This window comes from Sciurus vulgaris, assembly GCF_902686455.1.
Source record: "Sciurus vulgaris genome assembly, chromosome: 1".
NCBI lineage: Eukaryota > Metazoa > Chordata > Mammalia > Rodentia > Sciuridae > Sciurus > Sciurus vulgaris.
The window spans coordinates 185,643,612-185,671,154 of record NC_136461.1 but is presented as its reverse complement, the minus strand read 5'-3'; the positions used below and the strand labels follow the sequence as shown (position 1 = coordinate 185,671,154).

The 27,543-nt window shown below is 33.1% G+C and overlaps 1 protein-coding gene across 2 annotated transcripts in view; it reads left to right on the top strand.

Moving 5' to 3' along the window:
- CSMD3 (CUB and Sushi multiple domains 3) overlaps positions 1-27,543 on the top strand; it is a 1,211,679-nt gene that overhangs the window by 960,933 nt on the left and 223,203 nt on the right. For both annotated transcript variants that reach the window (XM_079134049.1, XM_079134050.1), the window contains one exon: positions 15,888-16,004. In XM_079134049.1, coding sequence (XP_078990175.1) covers positions 15,888-16,004 — 117 coding nt within the window. The remainder of the gene's footprint in view (positions 1-15,887; positions 16,005-27,543) is intronic.

Below are 27,543 nucleotides of genomic sequence, written 5' to 3'. Positions count from 1 at the left end.
GAGCTCTCTCAGAATGTAGGTGTCGTCTCCTGTTGTATTCATTTGTGTGCCCTGAGGACTTAAGAGTTGTGCCTAAAATATTAGGTGCTCAGAAAACACTAGTCAAACAAATGAGAGTAAACATACTGAAACTGGTGTTTAAATAGATATAGATAAATTTAATAACTTAAATATTATCAAGAATTGGTGATGAATTTTTATCTGAAATAAGGATACAAAAGAATATACATTTCTCCTAAGAGCTGGGTGTCTAAAAGGAGAATTAATTCTTCCATATTTAAAAATCATACACTTACATTTAACTTTATATAAGGATACAGTGGAAAAGGAAGGAGAAAAACAATGATGTACTATAAAAGTTTATCACGGACACACTCAATTGAATGATCTTAATATGTTGTACAAACTGACACAGAGATGATACCATCTAGGGGAGATTTTCCAAAATATGGTCAACAACAGTGAGTCATAAAATAAATTCATTGGGTCTTAACCAGCATTTTTACAATAGACATAGAATTGAATCACATAAAATTAAAATGGAATTAAAAATGAAATAAAAAGAGACAATATTATAAGTCAGCGAACATGGCAATGACAAATACTCTTTTGCAAAAGTTTTTTCAGTTGTATATATAGTGATATATAAAACAAAAATATACTTATACTCACATGTGTATATGTATATACACATTTATGAGTGTGTTTTTTTGTCTCTGCATTATGTCATGATGTAACATGTATTTATTGTTATGATTTCAGTAAAAAATCAACAACCCCCTAAACTGATGTTTATAAATATGGATTTTAATTATCTGATATACATGGTAATTTTTTGTAGTTGTAAAATATATTCATTTACAAGAATTATTTTTACATGATTCCTGATTTACATGTCATTTAACCTGAAATCATTTTCTCTTGTCTCTAAAATAGAGATAATTGAAATTCTTTACTTCAAAACGTTGTTATAAGAAATAAAGAAACGGTAGATAGCTACTAAATTTTTTCATCAATTACTGAAGCAACTAGTTAATTCTTAACTTGCAGTCATGGTTTCATCTACCAAAAGATAATGAGAATAAAAAGAGAAATAACTAATTCTTCCGAAATTCTTCCGAAGAGAAAAATCATTGATAGCAGGGAAGTTTTAATAAATTTGGGGAAAGAATGATCATGTTGTCTTAGAATTTAGAGTCATACAAAAGAAACAATTTTCTTTAAGCCAAAAAACCATACAAATATTACAAAACTTAGGAAAAGCATTTTTCAAAATTTGCTATCAGTAATCACTCGAAATTTCTTAAAAATTTCCCAGAGCCAGCTGTGAAATAACCAAAAGTTGTGATGAAGAAACACCAAGGATACAGAAAACTACTGATCAGTAGGATAAGTTTGGTCATTGGCATCAATGTTAAATAGATAACTTCCAATGACAGGTGAAAAAGGCAGAAGCAGGAGTCTGGTGTGCATTCACTAGAATAAGCCTGCCTAACAATCCTACTCCTTATAGGCCTCTATGTTGGTAGAAAGGTTAGTTACATATTTCATATGTCAATTTTGGCATAGAATGTACCACTACATATATTGTAAATCCTAAAACAAAACAAAACAAAAAAACTCATAGGATCGATTTTGCCCAATTAATGATATTTAATGTTCATTGAAGAGCCATGTCTACAGACAGTTATTATTAATTTAATAAGTTATTGTGAAGATTTAGTTGGTAAACACATCACATACAAAAGACCTAGTGAAGTTCCTGACAAATATTGGCATATAAGCACATTGGAGGTGTGCTTTGCAGCAGTGTTCCAAACTCAAGTCAAGTGCCAGGAAACATGCGCTGCACTTGACATTTGTGTTATGTTTTGGTTAAACACATGCATTTCTGTCATCTTAACAAAATTTAAATATAATTTTTTCTGTTTATGTATGAATGTATGCATTCACTTAGTCTTAAAAACAGGACAGTATTTTTAAATTTCTTGAGAATTTTTTTTTGCCATTATATAAGTTGGATATCAGTAGACTTTTAACCAAAATGCTAAGATTCTATAGATATCAAATAAAATTTTTTCATTGGATTCCTTAAGTCATTAGAAAGAAGTTTAAGATAAACTTATGACCCCTAAATTATAATATCTAGTGTTATTGGGGAGAACATGTCTATGTTTTAGAACTAGATATATTTAATTCCAAACAGTGGTTAAAAAATAAAAAGGCCAGGGTGCCTGTGCACTTATTCCATTATTTATTTAGTATATCTAATCATGAGATAAAATTATGTAATTTGTAAGGTTATTGGGAAATTATATTAAACAACTAACTACAGAACTTGCTTCTGTGGTTATTATTGTCACAAAATAGGTAGAGCTTAATACATTTAGTTTCCTAATCAGCATCATACATATCTAATTGTTTTTCCTCCCAGTAGTTATATACAGGACTGGCTGACTTTTGGATAGAAAAACTTATTACTTTAAAAGACATTAGTGTTTAATGCATGTGTAAGAGGGTCAGAAGGATTTCTTGCTCATAAAGACAAATTATCTTTAGGATAAATTTTATATTTATCTATATAAAATATTAATATGATTATAAGAAAATATACAAAACTTTTTATTTTTAATGTAGTGGTCATCTGCCTTTCTCCTATTCTCTTTTTTACCAGAAGCTGATTCTTCTAATAATTCCTATTTGCTGTTTATGGTCCCATCCATGACTTCACATAATGTATGAAACTCTGGATAATAGCTACTGATTCAGTGATGTAAATGACAAATATATCACAATTATCCACAGGTCCTTTCTTCAGTGTTTCAGAGTTATTCTAGTGATTGCTTCTGTCATTTGTTAATATGTTTATTTATCTATTTCTAATTTTATCAATGTTTGAACCTTAGCTGACTGTTCCCTACAGATTTTTGTGATAGGTCTTATCCTACAATATGAATCCCAACTAAAGTCTCTGAGATCATAGCCAGGAAATTTTGACTGACCAGTAGACTTTGCTTTAAATACTTAAGTAAGGAAGTAGCTATTAGACTTGTGATTCCTAAATGCCAAAATTAGTAAAATTTTTCTTTGTTTATTTTTATTTTTGTAGTGCTGAGGATTAAACCAAGGACTTTGAACTATTTATTTATTTTTTTATGTAAAAGTCAACACCATCATGAGCAGAGTCTGTAAACTCTATGACCGTTATTAGTCTTATTCTGGAAAAACACAAGCTATGTTGAGATCATGGGCCGTGTGTCCCTGTTTAGCTTGTGACACATTAATTTATACAAAATCTTTGTAAATATTTGTTAACTTGAACTGACGATGAGAATGTAGAGTTTGACTATTTTTGAAGATAGGTTTTTTATCAGTGTTTAGGATTAAGTGTGCATTTTAAATCTGGAAAAAATATTTAAAGAGCTTAAGTTGAACACTGAAAAGTTATATTTGTCAAAAGCATATCCAGAATGATTGTATCCTGTCGTGAGTCCTGCTCAGTGATGAGAAGCCCTGCAGTGTATCTCAGGAGAATGTCACATTTCTTAAAAGATAACAGAACAGCATATTTGTATCAACATTCTACTTTGCAGTTTTAAAAATTTATTAGAAAATAATAATTCTTTCTTCTTTTATTTTTGTGCTTAGAAAACAATCTGCTGAAAATCTCTTTATTTATTTGTTAATAGACATACTGGATTAAAGTAGAAGTCATATTATTCTCATCCCATAACCTAACTCAATATTAGGTGAAGACAATAAAATACAAATGGTGACAGATTTCATGTTTACTCCTTAATATTCTTTGATTCATTTCGTCTAATGGTACAGCTAAGCCCTCATTCAGAGATCCAGCTATCTTTTATCTCTTAGTCTGTTTCCTAACTAATTTTTTCCCTTCCTTTGATCCCCATACGGTCGCTTGTGAACACAACTGAGTGATCTTTAACATATATACATCAGATCATATCAGAATTTACTCAAAATTCACCAATGGCTTCTCAAATCATAACAAACTCCAAAGCTCTATTTCATCTGCCTGTGAACAACCCTTACTTCTTTACTGTCTCTCCCTCTACCACACTCTTTGAATAACACTGGTCTCCATGATGTCTCCTCAAAGCAATGATCACATTTCTGATTCAGAGCTTCTACACTTGCTACTTTTTCAGCATGGAACATTGTTACCTCAGCTCTTTTGCTGGCTAGACTCTCACTTTCTTCAGGCTTTTGCCCACTTGCCTTCTTATTAGAAAGACGAAAATTTCTATATACCTTTCTATATACCTTAATATTGCAACCACATATCCTTGAGAGAAAATTCTCTCATGTATATAAAGCCCATGTACTTTCAGGGCCTCAGAAATTTGAAAGGTGAATCACAAAATTTGAGAGTGCATTCCATAGTACCAATACAATGTTCTTTTTATAAAAACTTTAAAAAAATTATACAAAATAGTCAGATTCTCTGTGACATATTTGTTCATGCACACAGCATAAACTGGTTTCTTTTATCACCTGTATCTACCCTTTCTTTCCCCTCCTCTCTCATGTACTCCCTTTCTCTAATCTACTGGTCCCAACTCTATTTTTATCATTCCTTTTTTCTCACTAATTTATACAGAGAAAACATACAACCCTTGACTTTCTTAGTCAGCTTATTTCACTTTGCACGATATTCTCTGGTTTTACCCACTTTTCTGTAAATCCATAATTTCATTATTCTTTGTGCTTGAATCAACTCCATTGCATACATGTATATATAATCCCATTTTATTTATCCATTTATTTTTTGGCAGACATAGCAGCACAATTCATAATAGCCAAATTATAGGAACAATTTTATATTATTTATCCTTTCCATTACTGTAGCACACAGTTACCTTTGAATTGATAGGCATTTACAGAACCCTGAGAATGAACATAGTTGGCCTGTTAAAGAACCACTAACTTGAAAAATTTCCAAAGAAGTCATCATATACCATTTGTTCATTTCTTTTTTTACAAACACTTTCAAAAGTGCCAATTATATTCCTATAAGTATTAGGCATAAAAACATGAATTCTACATGGTCCTTGTCCTTAGAGAGCTTACTATCTAATAATATACAGATAGGAAGGTCTATTGTTAACAGTAAAACAGAATACTGTGAATGTAGTGGAGGGGCATCTAACAAGTAACAAAAAGCCTTTATATCTCATAACTCCGTAAAGTGGGAAGTATTAATATTATCACTTCTAAAATGAGGAAAACAAGACAGAGATAGGTTCAGTTACTTGTTCAAAGTCACACATGCTTAGAGTTCTTATTGTGAATACATTATTTTAGTTCCTACCCTACATGTAGACTGGTTAATTCTGTAAAGGATGTACTAACCTTTTTATATTTGTAGACACTAAGAGTACAGTAATATTTTAGTTGGTGTCTTAATCCATTTTGTGCTACTATAACAAAATACTTGAGGTTCAGTAATACACACACTCACACACACACACGCACACACATATAAACACATTCATATTTCATAGTGCTGGAGGCAGGGAGTCTAAAGTCGAGGAGCCCATATCTGAGTGGGGCCATTTTATTGTATGATCCCCTGCAGTAGGGCAAGAGGGTGTGAGAGACAGAGACAAAGGAGAATGTAAAGTGTTTAAATACATCCTTTATTAGGAACTCACTTCTTCAATAAATAACCCACCACTATAATAATAGCACTAATCTATCGGATGAGGGCAGGATCTCATGACCTGATCACTTCATGAGGGTCCCTGTTGTAAACACTGTTAATTAAATTTCTAAGACATACATTTGGGGCGAGGCATTCAAATCATAGCAGTTTGTTAATATTTTATGAAGAGAGGCATGGCATCAAGAATAAGTGATAAAATTGAAGGTTTTCCACTTATTTTTGACATCCTACTTCAGACTAAGTATGGGAATTAAGATAAATTACTACAACAAAACTGATACAATTGTTCATCTAAGATGCATTTTTTGCATTTCATCTTAAATGCAACTTTGGTCAGAATACTAAGACCTTAATAAATGTGCTCTGCCTGTGCTAGCACTGTTCTTTTGAAAATCTGCAATTCTGTTTTCAATACCTTCATTTCATTTGTGGAAAAAAATAAAACTTAGTCACTGATGACCTCTAAATTTATTTGACTTACATAAACACAAATATGCTGTGATTAGACATCCACTATTCATCTGACACTATTCTCTATTTACCCTCCAACTACATGTGGAACAATAAAAGCATTTAAGAGGAGAGCACTCTTATTCTATCAACTGAACAAAAAGCTTTGAAATAGAAAAAAAAAATCCAAAATTAAAAGTCCATTTTATAATTATAGCTTTCCAACTTCAGAATACTTTGTAATTAATAAACTCATATGACTTATGATTGTAATAAAATCATATTATTTGGGTATATGAAGAAGTAAATAGCTGAACTTTTATTATCAGATCTTCTGTTTGAATAGATGACTTTCCTTGGACTGGAATACTTATTACAAATGTCCTTGAGGTATACAAATGAAGTATACAAAAATCTTTTGAGATGTGAAAAAGGTCTGGAAACCCATTCCATTATGAATACATATGGAGATTAATCTAACATACTGAGTTATTTAGCATTTAATGTCATTTAAATGTGTGATATAATTAAATCATGTAGATGAAAGATTCATAAAATAGAGACCCAGTGGTAAGTTACTTCTGGGTATCATCAAATATGGTGCCTTTCATCAGCAGCACATAGTAAGTTAATTCACAGATATAATATAGAGATTATTATCAGAACCATGTTCTACAGTAAAGTACATGTGTTTGGTATTGAAAAAAAGTTAAGGAAGCATCAGGATAAAACCTAAGTCCATTTAATTTTCATGTAATAGAAGAAAAGCTATTATTTAAGTGGAAACAAGAAGGAAAGCTAATGTTATTGAGCACCTGCTATTTTCCAGGCACTTTTACATGCATTATCTCTCCAGTTGGCGTCAAGCTTAGTAGTCTAGAAAATCATTAACATTGTTGTAAATAAATTCCTGCTGCTGTGGATTCTGAAGCATACTACATAGAGTATGCAATCTGATTGCAAATCAGTGTTTATAATTCAAAGCACATTATCATGTGACCTCTGACTTAAGCCTCCTATTTAAACCATGACACGAGATCCCTAATGGTACTAAGATGTCCCCAACTCTCCACTACCATGTAGTCTATATTTAAGGTAGACCTGAAATGTAGCTTCCTAATATATCACCAGTTTCAGAGAATTGAAAAAAAAATGTATTTATAGAGAAAACTGAATCATCCCAGTGATTCTCTTCTTATAGCTCAAGCAAGTAAAGTATGTAACAGGATCTGTTCAAAGTCATAGGAAGATTCAAATTATACTAAGGTAATAAGAGATCTAAGGGTAGCCAAATCTTTACTTATGCTGTAAAACAAAATTCCTTCTAACAGAACGCATTCTACAAAACCTAGAAAACAGTTTTATTATTGAATATGCATATCTAGAATACAATAATGCTTGTTCCAGGCAGTCTGCAAAATGTACTTCAAAGACTGTTCCGAATCTCACACTGTACAGTAAAGTAACAGAAAGAGAATTAAAATTTACCCTATTTCCTTGAGAGACAAATTGGTGTATCTTGTCTCCTCATACCTCATGTGAAACCATCAGTTAATTTCAGAAATATGTGTTTATATTTCCAATGGTCAAAAGACTGGTGACCTTGCACTATAAAATCAGAAGATCATGCCTATTATGCTTTCAAGTAGATATTCTTAAGGAGGGAAGCAGGTTGTTTCCTTTCCCTTGGTTAAATAAAAAAGATTTCCCCAGTTCACATTTGTGCTCCAATCAGCAAACCATTCACTCCAAGATTCCTTAGGGGGAGACATGCCTAAGAGAAGACAAAATAGAGCTCTCTGTGCAGCCAAGAATTTGGTCCCTAATCTCAAAACACAAATCTTGTGAATTAGAAGGAAATAGAGTTAGTGAATAAAGCCAAACCATATTTAGGCTGTTTCCAAATGGCCTCAAGCCCAAGTTCCAGAGTGAATTTTAGAACCTTTCTTATTCAGAGAACTGATGTATTCTGTTAGGAACACAAAAGAGCAAGAAAAAAGAGGTCCTCTAACACAGCTATTACTTTCCAGATCTTCTTAGGCCAAAACAACAATCTCTGACAAAAATTATTTTGACAAGAGTGAAGAAACAATGACAAAAAGAAATAAAGGTGATCTGGGACTGGGAATACTATAAATAGTAGGAGTTTCTAAACTCTTCCTGCACACCGATAAAACTTATGAATTCCTTATTAGAATGAACTTTTTAAGTGAATAATGTAAAATAAAAGCACATAGACTTGAAGAGGATTTCAATTATATTGAGAAATAGTTAAAGATCTATTTAAAGAGAATACATAAAAACTATAATCGAAAAAACTCATGTTTGGTGTATGTGCTTCTAGTATATTCAGTTGGAAGTTTTAGCAGCAGGCCTAATAACTACTGTAATTTTCAGTAGTAATGAACATAAAATATTTCAAGGTATCTGTAACTATTATATTAAAATATCTGTGATTTGCATTGGTGACATACTCCTCATTACTTGTAATACCACTGTTTTTGTGGCTTTTATTCATCAATAAATGGAATGTTAAAATTCATTTAGGAAAAACATCAGTTAGGATTTAGAGATCATGTAGACTTTTTTTTTTTTTTCCCCATCAATTTTACAGAACAAGGAAAGGAGCCCTTGATTTTAAGGATATGAGGACTATGGCCAGATTATCCTTCCTTTTTCTAGTAGTGTTGACTCTTGTTTTCTCCTGGACTTCTAAATGACAAAGAATACAAAGAAGTAGAAGGTCACATCCACAGTGACTTTCAACAGCCAAGCAATTACCTCTGTGCCCTGAGAAAAAACTGTATGCAAATTGTGGCTTCCTCTCCCTCTGGGATGGAGTATGGTACTCTGTTCTTGATCCTTACAGAAAATTAAGAGAGAAAAGTAAAAGCCATGAACTACTCCTACTAGAAGATAGGGGTGCCCTGTGTAGGGGTCACATAAACATCTCCCTTTCTCTCTCTCTCTCTCTCTCTCTCTCTCTCTCTCTCTCTCTCTCTCTCTCTCTCTCTCTCCCACCACCCACTCCTCTCTCGGAATGTGGCAGATATGAACATTCTCCCTGCCACTCCTTGTACGCTTTGTACCTTCCTGGGATTGATGAATTTAGTTCATCTTCCTAAGGCTCTAGGAAAGCCTCATTATAAAGCCAAAGAAAATTCTGGAATAGATTAGGACAGTTCTTCAATTCATTTACCTAAGCTTTTACTATACACCTAAACTGATAGATACTTTCTGATCCAGATCAAATTATATTTCCCTCTCTTCCAAAGGTTCTCAACCAGTAAATAAGGAAGCTGGAATTTAAATCAAAACCTTTCTATTTTAAAGTGTTGAGTTTTATACTGTATTCCACTATGGTATCCCAAATGAAGGGTATTAAATTTTTATGAATTTTATGTACCATGTATTCTGTAAATAGCAAGATTATAAAAGTATATTGTATTATTTTTCCTAACATGACATATATTTATTGGAAATCTGTATTCAGACCCTAGTGTGCTAGACTCAGAAGTTCAAATGGTGTGCAAAAGTCATAGAAACTTTGACAGTGGAGTCCACAGACTAGAGATAGTCACTGGCATTAATCAAAGAGCCGTACTAATAAATACATAATTACAAACTATAATCCTTGTCCTGAAAATACTTGATGAAATGCTTTTGGACAACTTTGGAATTCAAAAAAGACGTTCCTAAGGAAAAGGCATTTGAGATTTGGTAAGAGTTAAAGTCCTACAGAAAGTTTTTTCCCTTCTCTAAAATCATTCTTATGCTAACATATTAATTGTTTTAAACAGTTTTTTTTTTTAATAAAAAAGACATCACTAAAAGGAATTGACTCAGAAATAACTAAGTGATAAAAGGAATTTTAGTTTCAAAAATGCCAATAATTCAATTTAAAACATTTTAAGTAATTTGCCTTCTCATGCATGGTTTATTGTGCAATCACAGATTGTGACTACCAGGGTATTGGGAATAAAGGAAATGAAGTGAAAGTTCATTGGTACTGGAATCTTTTGAGGGATGATGAAAATGGTCTGAAATTAGATAGTGTTTTGATTATATAACTAGTTAGTATGCTAAATACCACTCAGCTTTATACATTTAAAAAGTGAATTTTATGAAATAAGAATTATATCTTAATTTTTAAACATAAAGTAAAAAGTGAATGGCATAGATATCATAGGTCACACCCTCAAAACTTGTTATTAACAGACTTTATGTCATTATTAAAGATCTATTCAGCAAATGCAGGTATTTATAGGCCTTTGCTATAGGCTCTTCTTTCTCTGAGATCATGCTCTCTGATGGAAAATTTGACTCAGAAAATACTGAAGGATGAAGGTGATGCCTGCCTGGCCAGCAAAATCAATGAATGAGTCCAGGCAAGCAGTGAGGTGATAGATGGAGAAGCTCATATACTACTAAGTTGACTTTTTGAGTCATTGAAATATCTTATGAGCCACTGATTGACATATTATGATGATATTTTTTAGTATTAAAATGTGTGAAATTATAACACAAAATTAATTCATAATGAACAGAGACTGATTTTGCTTTCTGTTTTTTTTATTTTTTGGAGAAAAAGTGAGGCAATAGAAAACTCATGTATTAGCCTTACATTTTTCTAAATAAGTAAATATGAATGTATCAAAATTAATGTAAGAAAAATGAAAATTAAATAAGATACTTAGTGTGATGGTTTATAAATTAAAGTAGTATTTACTACCATTCTGATAAAATAATATTGGAAGCTTATCATCTAAGTCAGGTAAGCAAATGAAGTACTTATGCTTATATAGAAGACATGATCAAGAGCATAAAAGAAATGACTGGGTATTATTAGTTATTTTCGCTAAGATCAAAGTTTTGAACAAAGGAGAAAAAGAGTAGTAATTTTGATCTCAGAATCAATACTGGTAATAATAGCTGTCTACCTTCAAATTAATATCAGATAGTTTAAGGTTTGGGAAAGGCTTTGTCTTTAAAAAATGCTTCATGGGGGATATAACTTTCAAACACATTCTCTACTACAATTTATGATTTGTGACATTGAATCAGGTTATATCAGGGCATAAGTAATTTACTAGATGCATACAAGCCGTTTTGTAAGGTACAGCAGTTCTTTCGAACTGAAGGAGTCACAGGTCATATCTAGTAAATTATTGACTTAATATACCACATTGCTCTTTTGTGACCTACAAGAAGTCATCACTTTTAGAATTACCTCAGTTGCTTTCTGAGAATAATGTATATATTATATAATAATTTTCAATGTAGAGTATATTTGATAATAAATTATACATTACATAGGTAAAGAGAGAGATATACAATTGAAAGTAGCTTAAGGCTTTGTGGAATATATTTTAAAGTCTCTAAGATATTCAAGTAGTATCTCTTCCATATAAATGGTTTAATAGTCTTCTCCTTCACTCAGTGCTAATGTACCTCTTATTCTTATTTGTCTTCAGTTTTCCTCCTCCAACCCACATACACATCCCTGCTCAAACTACAGGTAGAATGTCATTTTCCTCAGATGGCTAGAAACCATAAATTCTTGTTGCACCTCATGCTCTGATTTCTCTGAAACTAATACGTCTATCAACTGTTTCAGTGCATGCATTATTCAGGAGTAAAACAAGCATAGATACAGTTTAATTGGATCTTGGATGCATTTTACTTATACAAATCAAATTATACAAATTCATCCAAAAAAGAATTTGTGAAAAGTGAACAGAGAACAAGAAAAATAATAAAAAATTAAACTGTGTGGGTGATTTCACTCACTCAATGAGGATATGCCTCAGACTGGTAAAATGTTAGTATGGATTTGCTACCATGAATTACAGTAGCAAATCAAGAAAGGATGTACTGGATATTGCATGGAATTTAAATGATTTATCTGGGGAACTTGAACTCAATGAAACATTTGTATAATGTGCTAACTGTAACATCATTTTATAGTACTCTGATCTTATAATTGTAGTTCATTTAACCATCCAAGAGACATTTATAGAGAACCTACTTTGTCCTAAGAAGCGGGGAGAAACAATGTATGATTTGTGTGTTAGAAAAATCACTAACAGTGGTATGAACTTTTGGTGATTAGTAATGCAGGGAGCCTACTGGAAGAGCCCACAAACTGTTGGGAGACTGACTTGTGGTAGATATAGTAGCAAAGAAGATAGAGAAAAGTTGATACTCTGCGAGCATAAACAATAAAACAGTGAATGGACCCTCAGTCAGGGAGAAATAAAGAATAACAGCATTTTATAAGAAAGCTGGGTTTGATATTTTAAATATCTAAAAGAATTTGACTCTATATGTATTCATTAAATACATTTCTTTGCCACAAAATCATGATTATTACCAATTACACAGACATTAGAATTATTTCCAAAATGGTAGCAAAATTTGGAATTATCGGTGTGGCATCTTGCAAAGTGACTTCTGGGTATCATTGGTGCTATGAGATGTTGCATGTAAAAGTATGTTCCATGGTAAAATATGTTTTGAGAAAGCATGACCTTCTGCAAACCTTACTAATATCTCTGGTAGTATAAAAAAAAACAGCATTTTTTTAACCCATGTGTTTCCTACACTTACATAATCATACAAACTATTGAGATAAAAATTTGTGTGCCGTGTTATATCAAGAAAATGTGAGTTCTCATGTTTAATGTGCTATAAAAGCAGATAAGCTGTTTAGAGAAAATTGCTGCCAGTTTGACAAAGGACCCAAAGGTATATGTGGTATACATAAAAAAGCAAAAATAAGAATAGAGTTCAAAGCTCTGGATCACTTTTATCTTCTGTTATTGTTAAGACAATGAAAAATAAAGGCTGTCCTTTACTAGACACTAAGATGGAATTAAATTAGAAAGGGAAAATATGAAAAGCTACTGGGGACCAATATTAGGACAATCAGTAAAGTTGGCCAGGATTAATTTGGTATTCCATTTTTATTTAATAAACATAAAAGATTTTATAAAAGATCTCTGAGCACAATTTACCTTTATTTATGTTAATCTTATACTGCACAATTATCATCAATCACTATATAACATTCTGTATTATTGACCATAAATTTGTCCATGCTGTAGGCACTGACCAGAACAGAAAATTAAGGCTCCAGTACAAATAACAGAATCTGACATGATATTACCATACAGACATATGATTAATCTTCAATCTCACATATATTCATTGTTAAAAGAAAGCTTCATAGTTATAAATGAGATTTTCAATAACAGCTGTCCTAAATGTCCATTATGCAAAATATAAGATATGAAACAAATCAAGGGTGACAGACAAATACTAATGTGGGATGGCAGAATGTTCATGACTAAGTCACAGAGCTGCACTTGAATTAGACACTCTCATTTCTATTCATACTTTCTAAATATATAAATAAGAGTTTTTTGTCATGTACATTCAAAGCATTATAATTTTAATTTTGGAGCACCTTAAAATCAGAAAAAAAGTTGGCATTAAACACATTACTCATTCTTGAATGATTCTCTCATCAGTAGCATTATCAGTTGAATAAAGTTATCAGTGATGAAATAAGAATACACCTGACTACTTTAATCTCAAACAATAAAGAGTGATGAGAGTGATACATCTTTGGTTATTATCATCATTGTCAATTTGTTGTTTCTGGAAAGTTCTAAGTTTAGAATGTTTAATTCTTAGTAGTTAATACCCTTTCATTCAACATTAACAAAAACAACAAAAAAAGGGTAGAACATTCATTAGCCACCATACTGAATGCAACATGTTTGAGTGTTTTTTAAATATATTGCTATGTTTTTAAACTTTCATCAGGAATCCATTACAAGTATTGATTTTTTCAAACTATTGCAACTCGTTCTAAGGCACCTAATAAACTACCACATTGAGAATTCACTAAGGAAAAATGGATAAGTATGTAGCTTAGATATAGAATACCTGTTTAGTATGCACAAGGCCCGATTTAAAAAAAAAAAAAAAATCAAGCTTTACCTTCAACAAATTCCTAGCTACTTGTAGGTAGAAGGAGGAGGATCACAAGTTTTAAGTCAACTTGGGAAATATAGCAAAATCCTGTCTCAAAATTTTTGATAAAAGGTTAGGGATGTAGTTCAGTGCTGAAGTACTTGCCTAGCATGTGCAAAGCCCTAGGTTCAATCCCCAGTACAAAAAAATAATAATAATAATAAAATTAAAACAAAGCTAATATCTATTTTTGCTCCTGGTCTTATCTCTAACCAATACTCTGGAATTTGCCTTTGCAAATCACCCCCCACCAATCCCTTCATTCTCCTCCAAGTTGAAGATTCTGCTTAGTTTTATATTTCTTTGTATTTGGCCTCCTGGCAGTAATTTGTAGAAAGCTGCTCAAGACAATACTATTCTTAACATCGAAAACCTCCTTTTAGTGTTTGAGGGGAATAATACATGATATCGTGTTCTTCCTGCACAAGTTCAAAGCCAATTTAAAAACAGGTAGAAAGATATCAAGCCATTAATTTTAATATCAGTAAATGATAAGAAGTAACAGCAAACTTCCTACAACCTTCTCTCGACATACCCGCGAAACCTACAATGTGGGTGTTCAGGCTGGTAGATGCACACCATGGGTAGGATGACTCTGATGCAGAAAGAAATAGAAGTTCCTTTCCAGGGCCCACCAGTCATTCTATCAAGGAGCCAGAGGCAGAGTCAGCAAAAAGGCATATTTAGGAAATCCCTCTACATGGAAATCATAGGCCTGGGGAAGAAGCATTCATCTACCTTATGTTCCAGATGCCTAGTCAACAAAGACTGCTTTTCCATTAACTGTTTTTAACTGTTTTGCAATATCTAATCTTTTGAACTCTTTTTTTTTTTTTTTTTTTTTTTTTTATCTGTGAAACGTTCTTGTACTTTGGATTCCAAGCGGCTTTCTCTGTCACTACTCTTTCTTTACCTGATTCTAGATATTTGGTGCTCTGCAGAATCTCTAATTATCTTTTTTCATTCTCCATACTATTTTGAGTGATTTCATTCACTTAAAGAATAGCATAGATACATAAATCTCTATTAGTACCTTGGGTCTCTTTCTGACTTGCAGATGTATGAATCCTAATGCATCTCCTGTATTATGAATAATAGGGCCACTTTCTTATAATTTACCAGAAACATCTGTTTTATGTTCATCTTTTTTATGAACATCACACATTTGGGCCTGAGGCAGCAAATAAGTCTGTCCCAAGGTACTGTGAGCAACTTCTTTGATTTCAAGATAAATTATATGAACAGATAAAGATTGGTGCAAAAACAAATCACTTAGAATGGGTGTATGTATTTATAAAACCATCATGTGTCATGTGCAGAAATGCTTAATTTGACAGCAGCATAATCAGTCTTGAATTTGAGTAAGGGTACAAGGTCTGGCAACAAGTATATAATTTGTGAAATGATGATTAATTTCACTCTCTTATGTATGAAAGGAAGGCTACCCTTATTATCTTTAGAGATAAAAAATTAAAACATTCGGTATTACTTTGCTGTGAAGAACAGTAAATTTGAGTACTGTAAAGTTCTGTGTGTGCAGAATTTTATTACTTTTAAAATATTTGACACTTTTGGAACCTGTTAAAAGATGAAAATAATTTTTACACTTTAAAATCCAGTAGCTATATTTTTATATCAAGAAGACATTCATAGTACACTTTTTTAAAGTTTTTCTAAAAATAATATTTTTCTTGTTTTTATTTCCTAGCACCCTGCGGAAGTCGTTCAACAGGTTCAGAAGGCACTGTTCTATCCCCAAACTATCCAAAAAATTACAGTGTGGGGCACAATTGTGTTTATTCTATAGCAGTTCCCAAGGAGTTTGGTAAGTAAGATTCATATCCCCACATGGTATTTCATTCCACACAGTCTATTTTCACTACATGTTATTTAAAAAATTTAACGTAACTATGGACTACTCATTAAGTATTCTTTATAGACTGTAGCTATGTAATCACAAAATTTTGAGGTCATTTTATTTAAATTGAATTAATGGTCAAGTATACAGGTAAACAACAATACAAAAATGAAAACAGGATTGTTTTTAATTTTTAAAAATAAGCATATCCAGTAACCTTGCAAGTGCCTTCATATTGGAATTTTATAAAATAGGAAATTACCAGAGCACAAAGAAAAGTCAGATTTACAAAATATGCATAAAGTCATATATACAAACTATTACAACAAAAACAAAAATATTTATAAAACAATCATATACCGGTCTTTCAGTTTATTAACACATTTCTAGAAAGAAGAGATTTTGGTTTTAAGTATCTAGTTTCTGGTATAGCAATGAATAAAAAAAGACAACAAAGGACATTTCAGCTCATCTTGTCAACCTGACAATCTGTTCTCTATTGGCACGAGGAAGACAACGTGTCCTTTGCTGCCTTCACATCTCCCTGATCACAAGTCTTAGAAGTCACCTCTTTGGCTTCTAAAGGTTTTGGATATGAGATCCAGCTGGATCTATCCCAGATTAAGCTCTGTTCATGGATGAATAGGCAAGGGAAATTTAGTGAGCAGTAAAGTATAGGGAAGAGACTGAAAGTTCATAAACTTCTAGAATTTAGATTTACAGCATTGTATTAGATGGTAAAGGATTTGTTATAACTGTCATGAATGTCTGAGTCTAGATGACTCAGTGTTTTCACAGAAGGATGTGAATTTTATCATTAAAGATTGGGGATAACATCCTGACTTACTGCTGCTGAAATATAAAATAAGCTGATGTTCCCAGTCCATTTTCTTTAAACCAGATACGACATATATATCTTCCTTTTCTCCCCTTTGAATCAAGTTCAAGATCCTCAACATATTTGAGAGCACTGTCTTCAAAGTGAAGTATCAAACCTTTCATTTTAGCATTGAAGTAGAGCAGCGATGCTTGCATTAGCAGGGCATCTGTTTCTGTACTATAGGTAGTATTTCCTTCCCCTGGCATATTGATCAGTGGAATCAGACTTAAGCTGTTTGATAGTGAAGGGAACGACAGTTTAGAAAGAGAAATATCATCCTCTTAATTGTGTTTAATTTTGTCTTTTGTGCTCAAGACAATTCTCCCTTTGCTAGAGCAGCTCATGGTCCCCAGATGGCAAAAATGTTACGTGACTGCTGATAGAATCCTAGCAAGGGTTGTTCAGAAAGCTACGTGACTCTCTAAGTCCTTTTAGGAAGCCATTAATTTATTCCATTATACTCTCTTTTGAGAATGCTCTGCAGCTAAAAGAATGAGAAAGAGGAATATTATTTTATTTCCTGGCACATAGACATGCTGGTCATCCTGAAGCTATTTGGCAATTTGCCTGTGTATGCTGGAAAAGAGAAGGAAGATGTTCTAATTAAAATAAAAGTAAACTAACAGATTCCTAAATAATTGAATCTTTATTTTGGAGAGTTAATTTAAATTTAGATTTAATGCTATTAATATAAAATATAATGCTATATTGAACAGAAATGAGTGGTTTCCAAACTTTTTTTTTTTTTTTTGGCGGTGCTGGGGATTGAACCCAGGGCCTTGTGCTTGCCTCGCAAGCACAACTGAGCTATATCCCCAGCCCTCTAAACTTTTTTTTAAACAAATTTGTGGATGAAATACAGTTTACTTTGATTTACTACTAAAGAAAATGATTTTATTTTACAAGTATTGCATTACTTTTTCTTTCAAACCATATGTGGAAATATACTAGATCCTAATTTCAGCCCTGTTACATCTTTGTTATCTTTCTTCAGACAAGTTACATAAGGTTACTGAGACTCAGTCTTCGTGAAATGGGGAGCATTGTGTCAACAGGGAAGAGTTGTGAAAAGTAAATGAGATTGTATATCAGAAATACGTCCCACCTATTCCACGTTCATTATCACTGAGTTCAAGAAAGCTATGTTTGGAGTCAGATTTCTGGACTCAGGCTCAATTCAACATCGCACTCTTTTTTGCTGGACAAATTACATCACTAGCCAAAGTCTTACTTTTCCTATCCCTGAAATAACAATGACAAATGCCATCGCATGGGATTATTTCATAATGAAATAATATGTGTGTGAATGATTGGCATTATAAAACATAGTACACACAGATGCACATACACATTTTTCTTTATGTTCATATTCACATTCTTTTATTCTCACTCCTATTATATAAAATTTATGAAATAAAATGACATAGATTATCCTGGAATATAATTTTTAAAGTAGTATAGCTAAAAATAAGACATTACTTCATATTATTTAAAGTATAAAAAGTTACAGTGTGGGAACAAATATTTTGGATTCACATCACCAGTCATGTAATCATCTAATGATCCCTAATAACTTTCAGAGATTGGGGTAGTAGAATTAAATAAATACTTATCATTGACTTCTTCCTATCCCTAACTTTACCTATTTAATGTGAGACGATCAAGCAATAGTGAGTGGGTTTCTATAAATCAAATTGCTGTTTTGCTTCTGCTTCCTCTTGTTTTCACTTTGCCACAATTTCTTCCTATTGCCACATTGAGCTATTTCATTAACTTTGGGATATTACTTTATCACACATGATTCTCATCTTTTCCTTTTTTTATATCTCAAATTGTGATCATTCCTTCTTTTATACCTGTTATATGTAGATAATCTTAGAATTGAGTTTTTATTCATTTAGTACCACATATGTCAAATACACTCAATTCATTCATTGGCATTGCATTTTGAACACGGTTAAGGTTCTAAAATAGTTATGCGAGGAGAAAATCATATATAATCAGCATTACCAATGAAAATATTTTATATTACTCATGAGAGATCATCTGCATGATTTTGCATAAGCCATATTGTCTCTCAGAAAGCCTAATATGACATTTTTTTTCCAATAAAAGAACAGATGACAGTTTCTTCAGATAATATCATATAAGCTGGTTGTCATTCTTATAGATGATAAGGCATCAAATGAGGTTCATTTATTTATTTTTGCCTGGTGTAAAATTGAATTCATATAAGTTAAATGTGTACAGAATGTGACCATACTGATTGATAGAGTGTGAATGGTGTCATCAGTCAATTCCTTTTGTTTTTATTGATAAGAGACTTGAAAATTTATACTGTTTATGAGCATCATTGGGTTTCATTTGGACTTCAGATATTAGAGGTGGTTTAGCAATAGGATTCCAGTTTCATATAAGTAAAAATAAAAATTCTGGATCAACTGGATAACATTTAGTAATAATATACTCTCTTCCTTTTATAGTATCAAACTATTTCATTTGATTGTTAAAATTTTAAAAATCCTAGTTTACCTATCAATAAAATAATTTTAATTGTCTTTCATCTTTTATTTTTTAATTATGAATTATTTTACTGCTCAAATATTTATGCATTATTTTTAAATGCCAAAAGTATGGAAAGCAGATTTTATTTCAAATAGAAATAAATAAGGTGCTTAACAGAGTAAGAGAATTTTTTAACTTTGTCAGAGAAAAAACTTTTTATTAATATACATATATAGGGGCCTAAATCAGATTTCAAAGAGGTGGGAATTATTAAAGTTAGGGAATAAACATTGTGGATTTCTACTAATCTGAAAAAAAAAAAACAAAAATAGCCAATGTTGGGATTATTTTTGCTTTGATGATTTTTATTGGAATAGAAGATATAGAAGATACTGAAGTATTTATTTAGGTACTGAAGATTGAACCCAGGGGCACTTAACCACTGAGCCACATTTCCAGTTCTTTTTAACATTTTATTTGGAGACAGGTTCTCACTGAGTTGCTCAGAGTCTTCCTAAGTTGCTGAGGCTGGCTTTGAACTCATGATCCTCCTGTCTCAGCTCCCAAAGTTGCTGGATTACAGGCATGCACCACTGTACCTGGCTGAAGTATTTATTTTAAAGTCAAATGAGAAAGACAGTTGAAAGGGCAAAGTTGCAGATTTGAGGCAGATCAAGTGCCAAAGCAAGGTCCTTTAGGCAATTGAAGGAGATGAATTTTAGAAACATGAGTCTTTTTATAATTCAGAAGAATAATTAATTACACATGGAATTAGTTTCACATTGAATGTTGCCTGTTGAAATTAACAACCCTCTCAAATTTTCCCAACTCCATCTCTCCTTACGAAGAATTCACTGTTTAAAAAAATGATGTATTAGTGTCAAAAGGCTCCCATAACAAGTACCACAAACCTAGTGGCTTAGAACAATAAAAAATTTGTTTACAGTTCTGGAGACTAGATGCCTGAAAACGAGAAGTAGGATGTCATGCATCCTTTGCAGACTCTAGGGAGGTACCCTGCCTTATTTCTGGTGGCTTCAAGGAATCCCTCCATGTTCTGGAACTTAGAGCTGCATCATTCTGATCACCAGATCACTCCATCTCCATACGACCTCTCCCCTGCCTATATTTTCCTGTCTTTATGTGGCTCTCTTGTTCTTTCCTCTTCTTATAAAGATAGCAGTTATTGAATTTAGACCTAACCTAAATTAGTTTGATCTCATCTTGATCCTTAACTAATTGCATCTGCAAAGACCCCATTTCCAAATGTGGTGACATTCTGAGCTTCTGGGTTGACATGTGTTTCGGGAGACATAATTCAACACACATTATATTATATTACCACAATTTTATGTAGAAAATCTTAACTTTGATAACTGTATAAGGTATTGATACATTGATACTTGAATCCTATACATAGCTATATAGACTACAAACTAATATTCAGATTTCTTGGAGAATTCCAAGTTGTAGAAAATGTTGGTGATATCCAGGATAGACTATAGAGACTTAATTTTGTGCTTAGCCTCCCAAATAGTTCCATCTACTGGAAGACCACCCAAAAAGCACATTTGTTAGGGCACATAGTCTATTCTTTCCATGGAAGAGTTTTCACATGTGGAATCTTGGAAATGGTGCAAAAACCTTCTTATATTTGCCCAATTACTCTTCCCTCTCTCCCATCTTTTGTTATTGGTGCAGTCTCTTGCTTATGTAAGTTTCAAGTTCACAAATCGATAAATCACCTGAAATTATTTGCAGTCGAGATTTCTTTGTACCTACAGCACATAAAAATGCTAAAACATTTTGTGTGTTGTTTTAAAAAAAGACTTTTTAAAAAGTTTCTTTTACTGACTTCAACTTCTCTTCTACTTCCAGGTTTTTATATTTGTCACTTATTTACTATTTTTCTTATCTCCCATTGCAGTATTTTTCCATAGTCAATCTAGAAACATTCTTCCCAGTGACATATACACAATACAGGATTATAATTTTAATAGCATTATATTAAAAACTGATAATTAAGTAACAAATCTCAGTAATTCTTATTATATTCATTAAATTTAGTAGTTTTTTTCAGACTGATTGACTTGGGTTATTACATAATTGTTAAAAGCAATATGGTTCATCTAATATCACATCTTTGCACATTTCTGCATAAGCTGTTAGGTTGTGAAAGATAGTCATTGAAAATTTAGGTCTTCTCAGAATTTTGAAGGCAAAAGTCAAACAATAGATTAAAAGTAAGATGCACACAACCCTATGTATAAATTTACACAGGTGGTTTTATATGTTAGGCATCTGCACTTATTAATGTACACTAATATGATTTTTGACCTGCAAATAAAAAGTTAACTATTATCATGTTTTATGTTAAAAATGGTAGTTATTATTTTGTTCAATGCATTTTTTTTAAAACTTACATATATACATCTGACAATTTGACTTCTGATCTGTCTGTGTTTTTTTACATGATCAATTTCATTCAACATCATTCACATAATTTATGCTGTGGTTACCTGTCTTTATACTTAATTTAGTAATATATTGTCACTGATTGCCACCATATTTTAGAGACAAATTGTTTTAAGTTTTCTTCTATATACTCATTAGGTCAATAAATATGTTATAGGCATGTATTTTTTCCTGTAGTGAAGTTTTCAGTAATAAATGAGCCCTTAAGAAGATCAGTAGGATTTTTTTTATAGTGAAAGAGTATGATACTTCATTTTTAAATAATACAATTACATCAAAATCAATGGTTACTTTCCTAAGTAATGAATTTATGTCTCTAACAATGACAAATAATGTCATAAAATGTATATTTATTGAAAGTATGCATTTACTATTTATCATTACTTGTTAGATTTGAAGCAATAGAAAAGGGATGGTTTTAATGCTAGTAGACAGAAATGAGTGTTATTTTTGTGCTGATAAGGAAAGAAACCTTTATTTTTTGGAATATATTATTTTAGTTTAATTTTTGGCATCAAAAATATGTCAATTTACTGTATTAGTCAGCTTTCCATCACTGTCACAAAATATGTGAAAAAATAAACCTAAAGGAGAAAAGATTTATTTTGGTTATGTTGTCAGAGGTTTCAGTCCAGTGTCAGCTGGCTTCATTGCTTTGGGTCTTTGAGGTTAGGCAGAATTGTGTGGTGAAGGAGACTGCTCACCTCATGACAATCAGAAAAATCAGTGAGAAGAAGGTGCCAGGAGCAAGATATACCCTTCAGGGACATTCCTCCATGTAGGCCCTACTTTCTAAAGTTTCTACCCCAATAGCACCACCAGTTAGGAACTGTGTCTTCAATCTAGGAGGCTTTAAGGCTAATTCCTGATCCAAACTATAACATTTACTAATTTCTGCACATATTATAACTTTTTAGATGAAAATGCTAAGCTAATATATTAAACATAATTAAACTCCATGAGAGATATCTGCCAAATGATGGAACACAGAACTTAATGCAAAAAATGAATATCTTTTATATGCAAACACAAAGAGAAAATGTAATGTAAAGTACCTTAGTTACTTCAACAACAAAAGATGCACGCTACAATACTTAAGGTGAAACATAGAACCTTATGAAGAAAACTACAAAAACTAATTCAGATGTGTGACAGAAGAACAGAATAAATTAAGAAGTTCAATATTTTTGGATGAAGCTTATTATTTTAGAGTAAGGGTATATGATCATTATATCTATTTTTGCTTATATTAAGTTTGGCGTAGACCATTTTTATATTTAGACTTTAGGCCATGTTTTGGTTATTTGCTTAAAGAGGATCTATTTTCCCCCCACCAAATTTAGTTAAAAGTCTAGAGTCATGATGCTAGCAACCTGATAATTACCAGAATGTTTCTGTGACTCTGTAATTCATATGTTAAAATCTTAACTCCCATGGTGATAGTATAAGGAGACAGGTCCTTGGGAGGTGATTAAGTCATCAGGGGATTATTGCCCTCATGAATGGGATTAGTGTCCTTCAAAAAGAGACCCCACAAAACTGGCTAACCATTTCTATCACAGGAAGACACAAAGAGAAGCAGTATCTGTGAACAAAAGGGCTCTCACAAGAGAATGAATATGCTAGTGACTTGATCTCAGATTTTCAGCCTCCAAAACTATGAGAAATAGGTTTCTGTTGTTTTTAAGCTACTCAGTTTATGGTATTTTGTTACGGCAACCCAGTCAGACTAGAACATACACTAAGAGTAAGAAAATGTTTATTAATATGTTGGGGTCTTAAGCCCCCTCGCCCTTCTCGACCAGCGGCAAGGGAAGGGGACACTCCCCAACAAGGTCAGACCGGGATAGGTAAGGCCGACTGACCCCTGCTCCCAGCCCTCCCTGCGAAGGACAATCAGACACGTCAGGGAGACCCGTCACAGCAGGAACTCGTTTATTGAGGAAGTCACACAGCTTTTATGTAGGTTGGGGGCTAGGCGGGGAACCAATCAGCTTAAAGGTCAGCAAGGCATGGGGTGTTCACGCAGGCAAGAGTCCCATAGGACTATATGGCAAGCACGAGCTGATCACGTTTGCGGAACTATTGTTAACCAATCCCTGACGGTGGTCCCATTCATCATCATTAACTATTGAAACCGCCTTTGAGGCCTTGATCTTGCTCACTCGCCAGGGAGTAAGGAGTCAGCCTGAGTTAGTTAACGTGTCATTAGTCCCAACATTAATATAATATGACTTTTTGGGAAGAATGGGTCAGAATTCCAAGGAATTCCAAAATAGCTTGAAAGATCAAGAAAAGAAGAATGGTTTGGGGGTTGATAGTGGTCCTGGGGTGAGAATTTATGTGTATGTCCACAGTCTTAAAGCTCTATAGTCAAACATCAAAAATGGATTCAGACTCTATTACAGTTCATTCATGATATTTGACAAATAATTAAAATGTGCCATCTTTCATTTAATTGAATTTGAGCTTGTTAAGTAAGCCAAAATGGCACTTTATGAGGCCTTTCACCAGGGATTGATAAGGGAGATGAATATTTCATTCAAGAAGTTAGCGTTGTGTATGGTGAGCATTGAGACAAATATCTAGAACATCAGTGAGTTTATGGAATGTCTTGTTTTGTGGCTTAAGTATATGTAAAGACATAAGTGAATTTGATGGATATTTTGGGTATCTATGAAGCAAGAAATCCCTAGATATTTTTACCTCTTAACAGGACACTTTGGAAAGGAAATGTAGCTTTATTGTCTGAACTACATGGTGAGACTATTTGCAAAGGTCCAATGGCCTATGACAGTATACAGCTGGGGCTATTGTTGAATGGGGCATAAGTCTAAAGATAATTGCCTGAACTTTGGCAAACTTGAACTTACCCTAGGATCCTTTATCAAAGATGTCTTGATTATAGTATTAAAAATAGACTGGGTGTGGTGGTGCAGGCCTGTAATCCCAGCAACTGGGGAGGCTAAGGCAGGAGGATGCTGAGTTCAAAATGAGTCTCAGCAACAGCAAGATGCTAAACAACTCAGTGAGACCCTGTCTCTAAATAAAATACAAAAGAGGGCTGGGGATGTGGCTCAGTGGTTGAGTGCCCCTGAGTTCAATTGCCAGTACCAAAAAAAAAAAAAAAAAAAAAGAACCAAAAGGTATTAAAAATAGCAGCTCTTGTATCCCAGCTAATCAGGAGGCTGAGGCAGGAGGGTAGTAAGTATGAGACCAGCCTAGTCAATTTAGTAAGACCCTGCCTCAAAAATGAAATAAAAAAGAATGGGGAAGTAGTTCAGTTGTAGAGTGCTTGCCTAACATGCATGAGGCCCTGTGTTCAATACCCAGTGCTAGAAAAAAAAAAAAAAAAAAAAGAAAAGACAGAAAGAAAAAGAAGTAGTTACTCACCTGGCAGTTCAATTATGTGATGATGGTGGCCATATGGTCTTTAAGGAATACAAACTTCATCTGTCGTTCATTCAGTGTATTTCAGGGACCTGTTCAGGTTGCTAAGAATTCCAGAATAGTGACCTGCAAAACCATGGCATCCAGCAAAGGAAAGGGGACAAGAAAGGCTAATCTACATACAGGTGGGATACAAGAGAGGGTCTTGGTTCAGCTCTAGTATGTAGGTATTGCTCTTATTTTAGCAAGGAGCCCTTAGTGCTAAATATGCAGGGCACTGTTTTCACAATACAAAAGAAAAGGGGGGCATCTGGACTTGGAGGGCCATGGTCTAAGGGCTTGGAAGAGACTCTGCTTCAGGATAGAAATTATCACTTTAATGCCATATGGCATGAGGCTGATGAAAACAGTTTCTTGCATCTGAAGTCTATGGGCAACTTATGACTGGGGTCCAGGAACTCCAAGGAGTGTGGAAAGAGGTTGTTAAGGCCCTTACAGTGAAAGATTTCCTTGGAAGCAATGCCTTGTCTTATAATTTAGAAATAATCTCAAGACATTTTTGGTAGGTTATCCATAAAAAGTGGGCAAATTTGCCAGTATCTATAAGTGGACTTAAGTAAAATTACAAATAAGGAATATGTTGTCTTCAAACCCAAACAGGCCAGGTGCAGTGGTGCATGCCTGTAATCCTGGCAACTCAGAAGGCTGAAGAAAGAGGATATCAAGTTCAAGACCAGCCTCAGCAATTTAGCAAGGCCCTAAACAACATAGCAAGAACCTGTATCAAAATAAAAATTTTAAAAAAGGATGGGGATGTGGCTCAGTGGTAAAGAACCCCAGGTTAAATCCTCAGTATCAGAAAAATAAAATAAAACACACACACACAAACCCTGACATTCCTAAAAAATTGGGACTTGTAACATTTGGTGCTATGAGGGTATATATCTGTTTTTTTAAAGATATCAGAAATGGTGTATGGTGTAGTCTTTAACTGACAACATAATTCTCAGGGATTTAATGTGGTTGGTCCTCTCTTGTATTATACATAGAACCGTGGAACCTTCCATTTTAGTGAGCTCTTTATTGAATATTTATATGTTTCAAAATATTGTGGGACATGAATATCCTTGGAGAATGATGTCACCATTGTGATTCCATTGCCTGGGCTTCCCAAGAAAATCGGATGCAATTATTGTCTTGACTGGATTGCGAAGACTGTGCGATGGTTCTGCTGTTAAAAACCCCCAAAATAGCCAGGTAAAGCTTTTCTTTTGAAGCAGAAAGTAAAAAGTATTGTATCATTGAAAGTAAAGGCTGTGACTGTTTGACATGGGCACTAAACAGAACATGAGTTCAATCAATAATAGCAAAATTTCTAGCAGCTAATACTTGGGCATAGTAATTTCAATAAAATTGATTATGGGGACCTAAATGGGTAGGATCGTAGAATTCAGTTTTCAGTAACCCTCTGTGAGGTGCCATTCATTTGTTTTTCTTGGTTTCAGATCGTCAAATCAGCAATTAAATGGAGAAATAGTGAAGATAATCACCCCTTCTCTAAATAAGTCTTGTATAAAGAGTTTCAATCTCTGTAGGTTCTGTATTATTTTACTTTTAACCATATTAACCATTTTATTTGAGGATAAAGTCTGTGGGGTCCCAATCTGTCCAGCCTATCATAAGTACCAATTTAATTTTAATTTATTACATTTTTGGTCAGAGTTTCCCTGACCACTATGGGATATTTAGATAGTTCAATAATTCTGATGATTAAGATGAGGCATATGTCTTTCTTTGCTATTTTATATTTCATAACTTTCATATTATAAAACATATTTAAATTTGAGGAGATCTCCAGAAATATCTTTAACCTGAACCTCTTCATTGATTAAGACCAATGGGTACATTTCAGTAGATACTAAAATTATTTCAGAACTTGTGGGGGCAAAAAACAAATAAAAACCAATCAAAAAACCTATTACATTTTTACTTGTACATTATTACTGTGACAAATTTTGGATTTTTAATTGGGTCAAATTGTGGTTATGTCTCTTAATTTTCCATTTCCTCACCTTGCATCTAGTTTTTGTGAGTGTGCTTGTTTTTTGTTTTTGTTTTTGTTTTTGTGGTAGATATTATATATACTTCAGAGCAGGGGAAGTTTCTTTACTCTGCTCATGTTTATGAATTTCTTCCTTCAAAGTTGCTCAAATCAGTAACATTATGATTAGGGGCTTAAGGACTTTCTTCAGGACA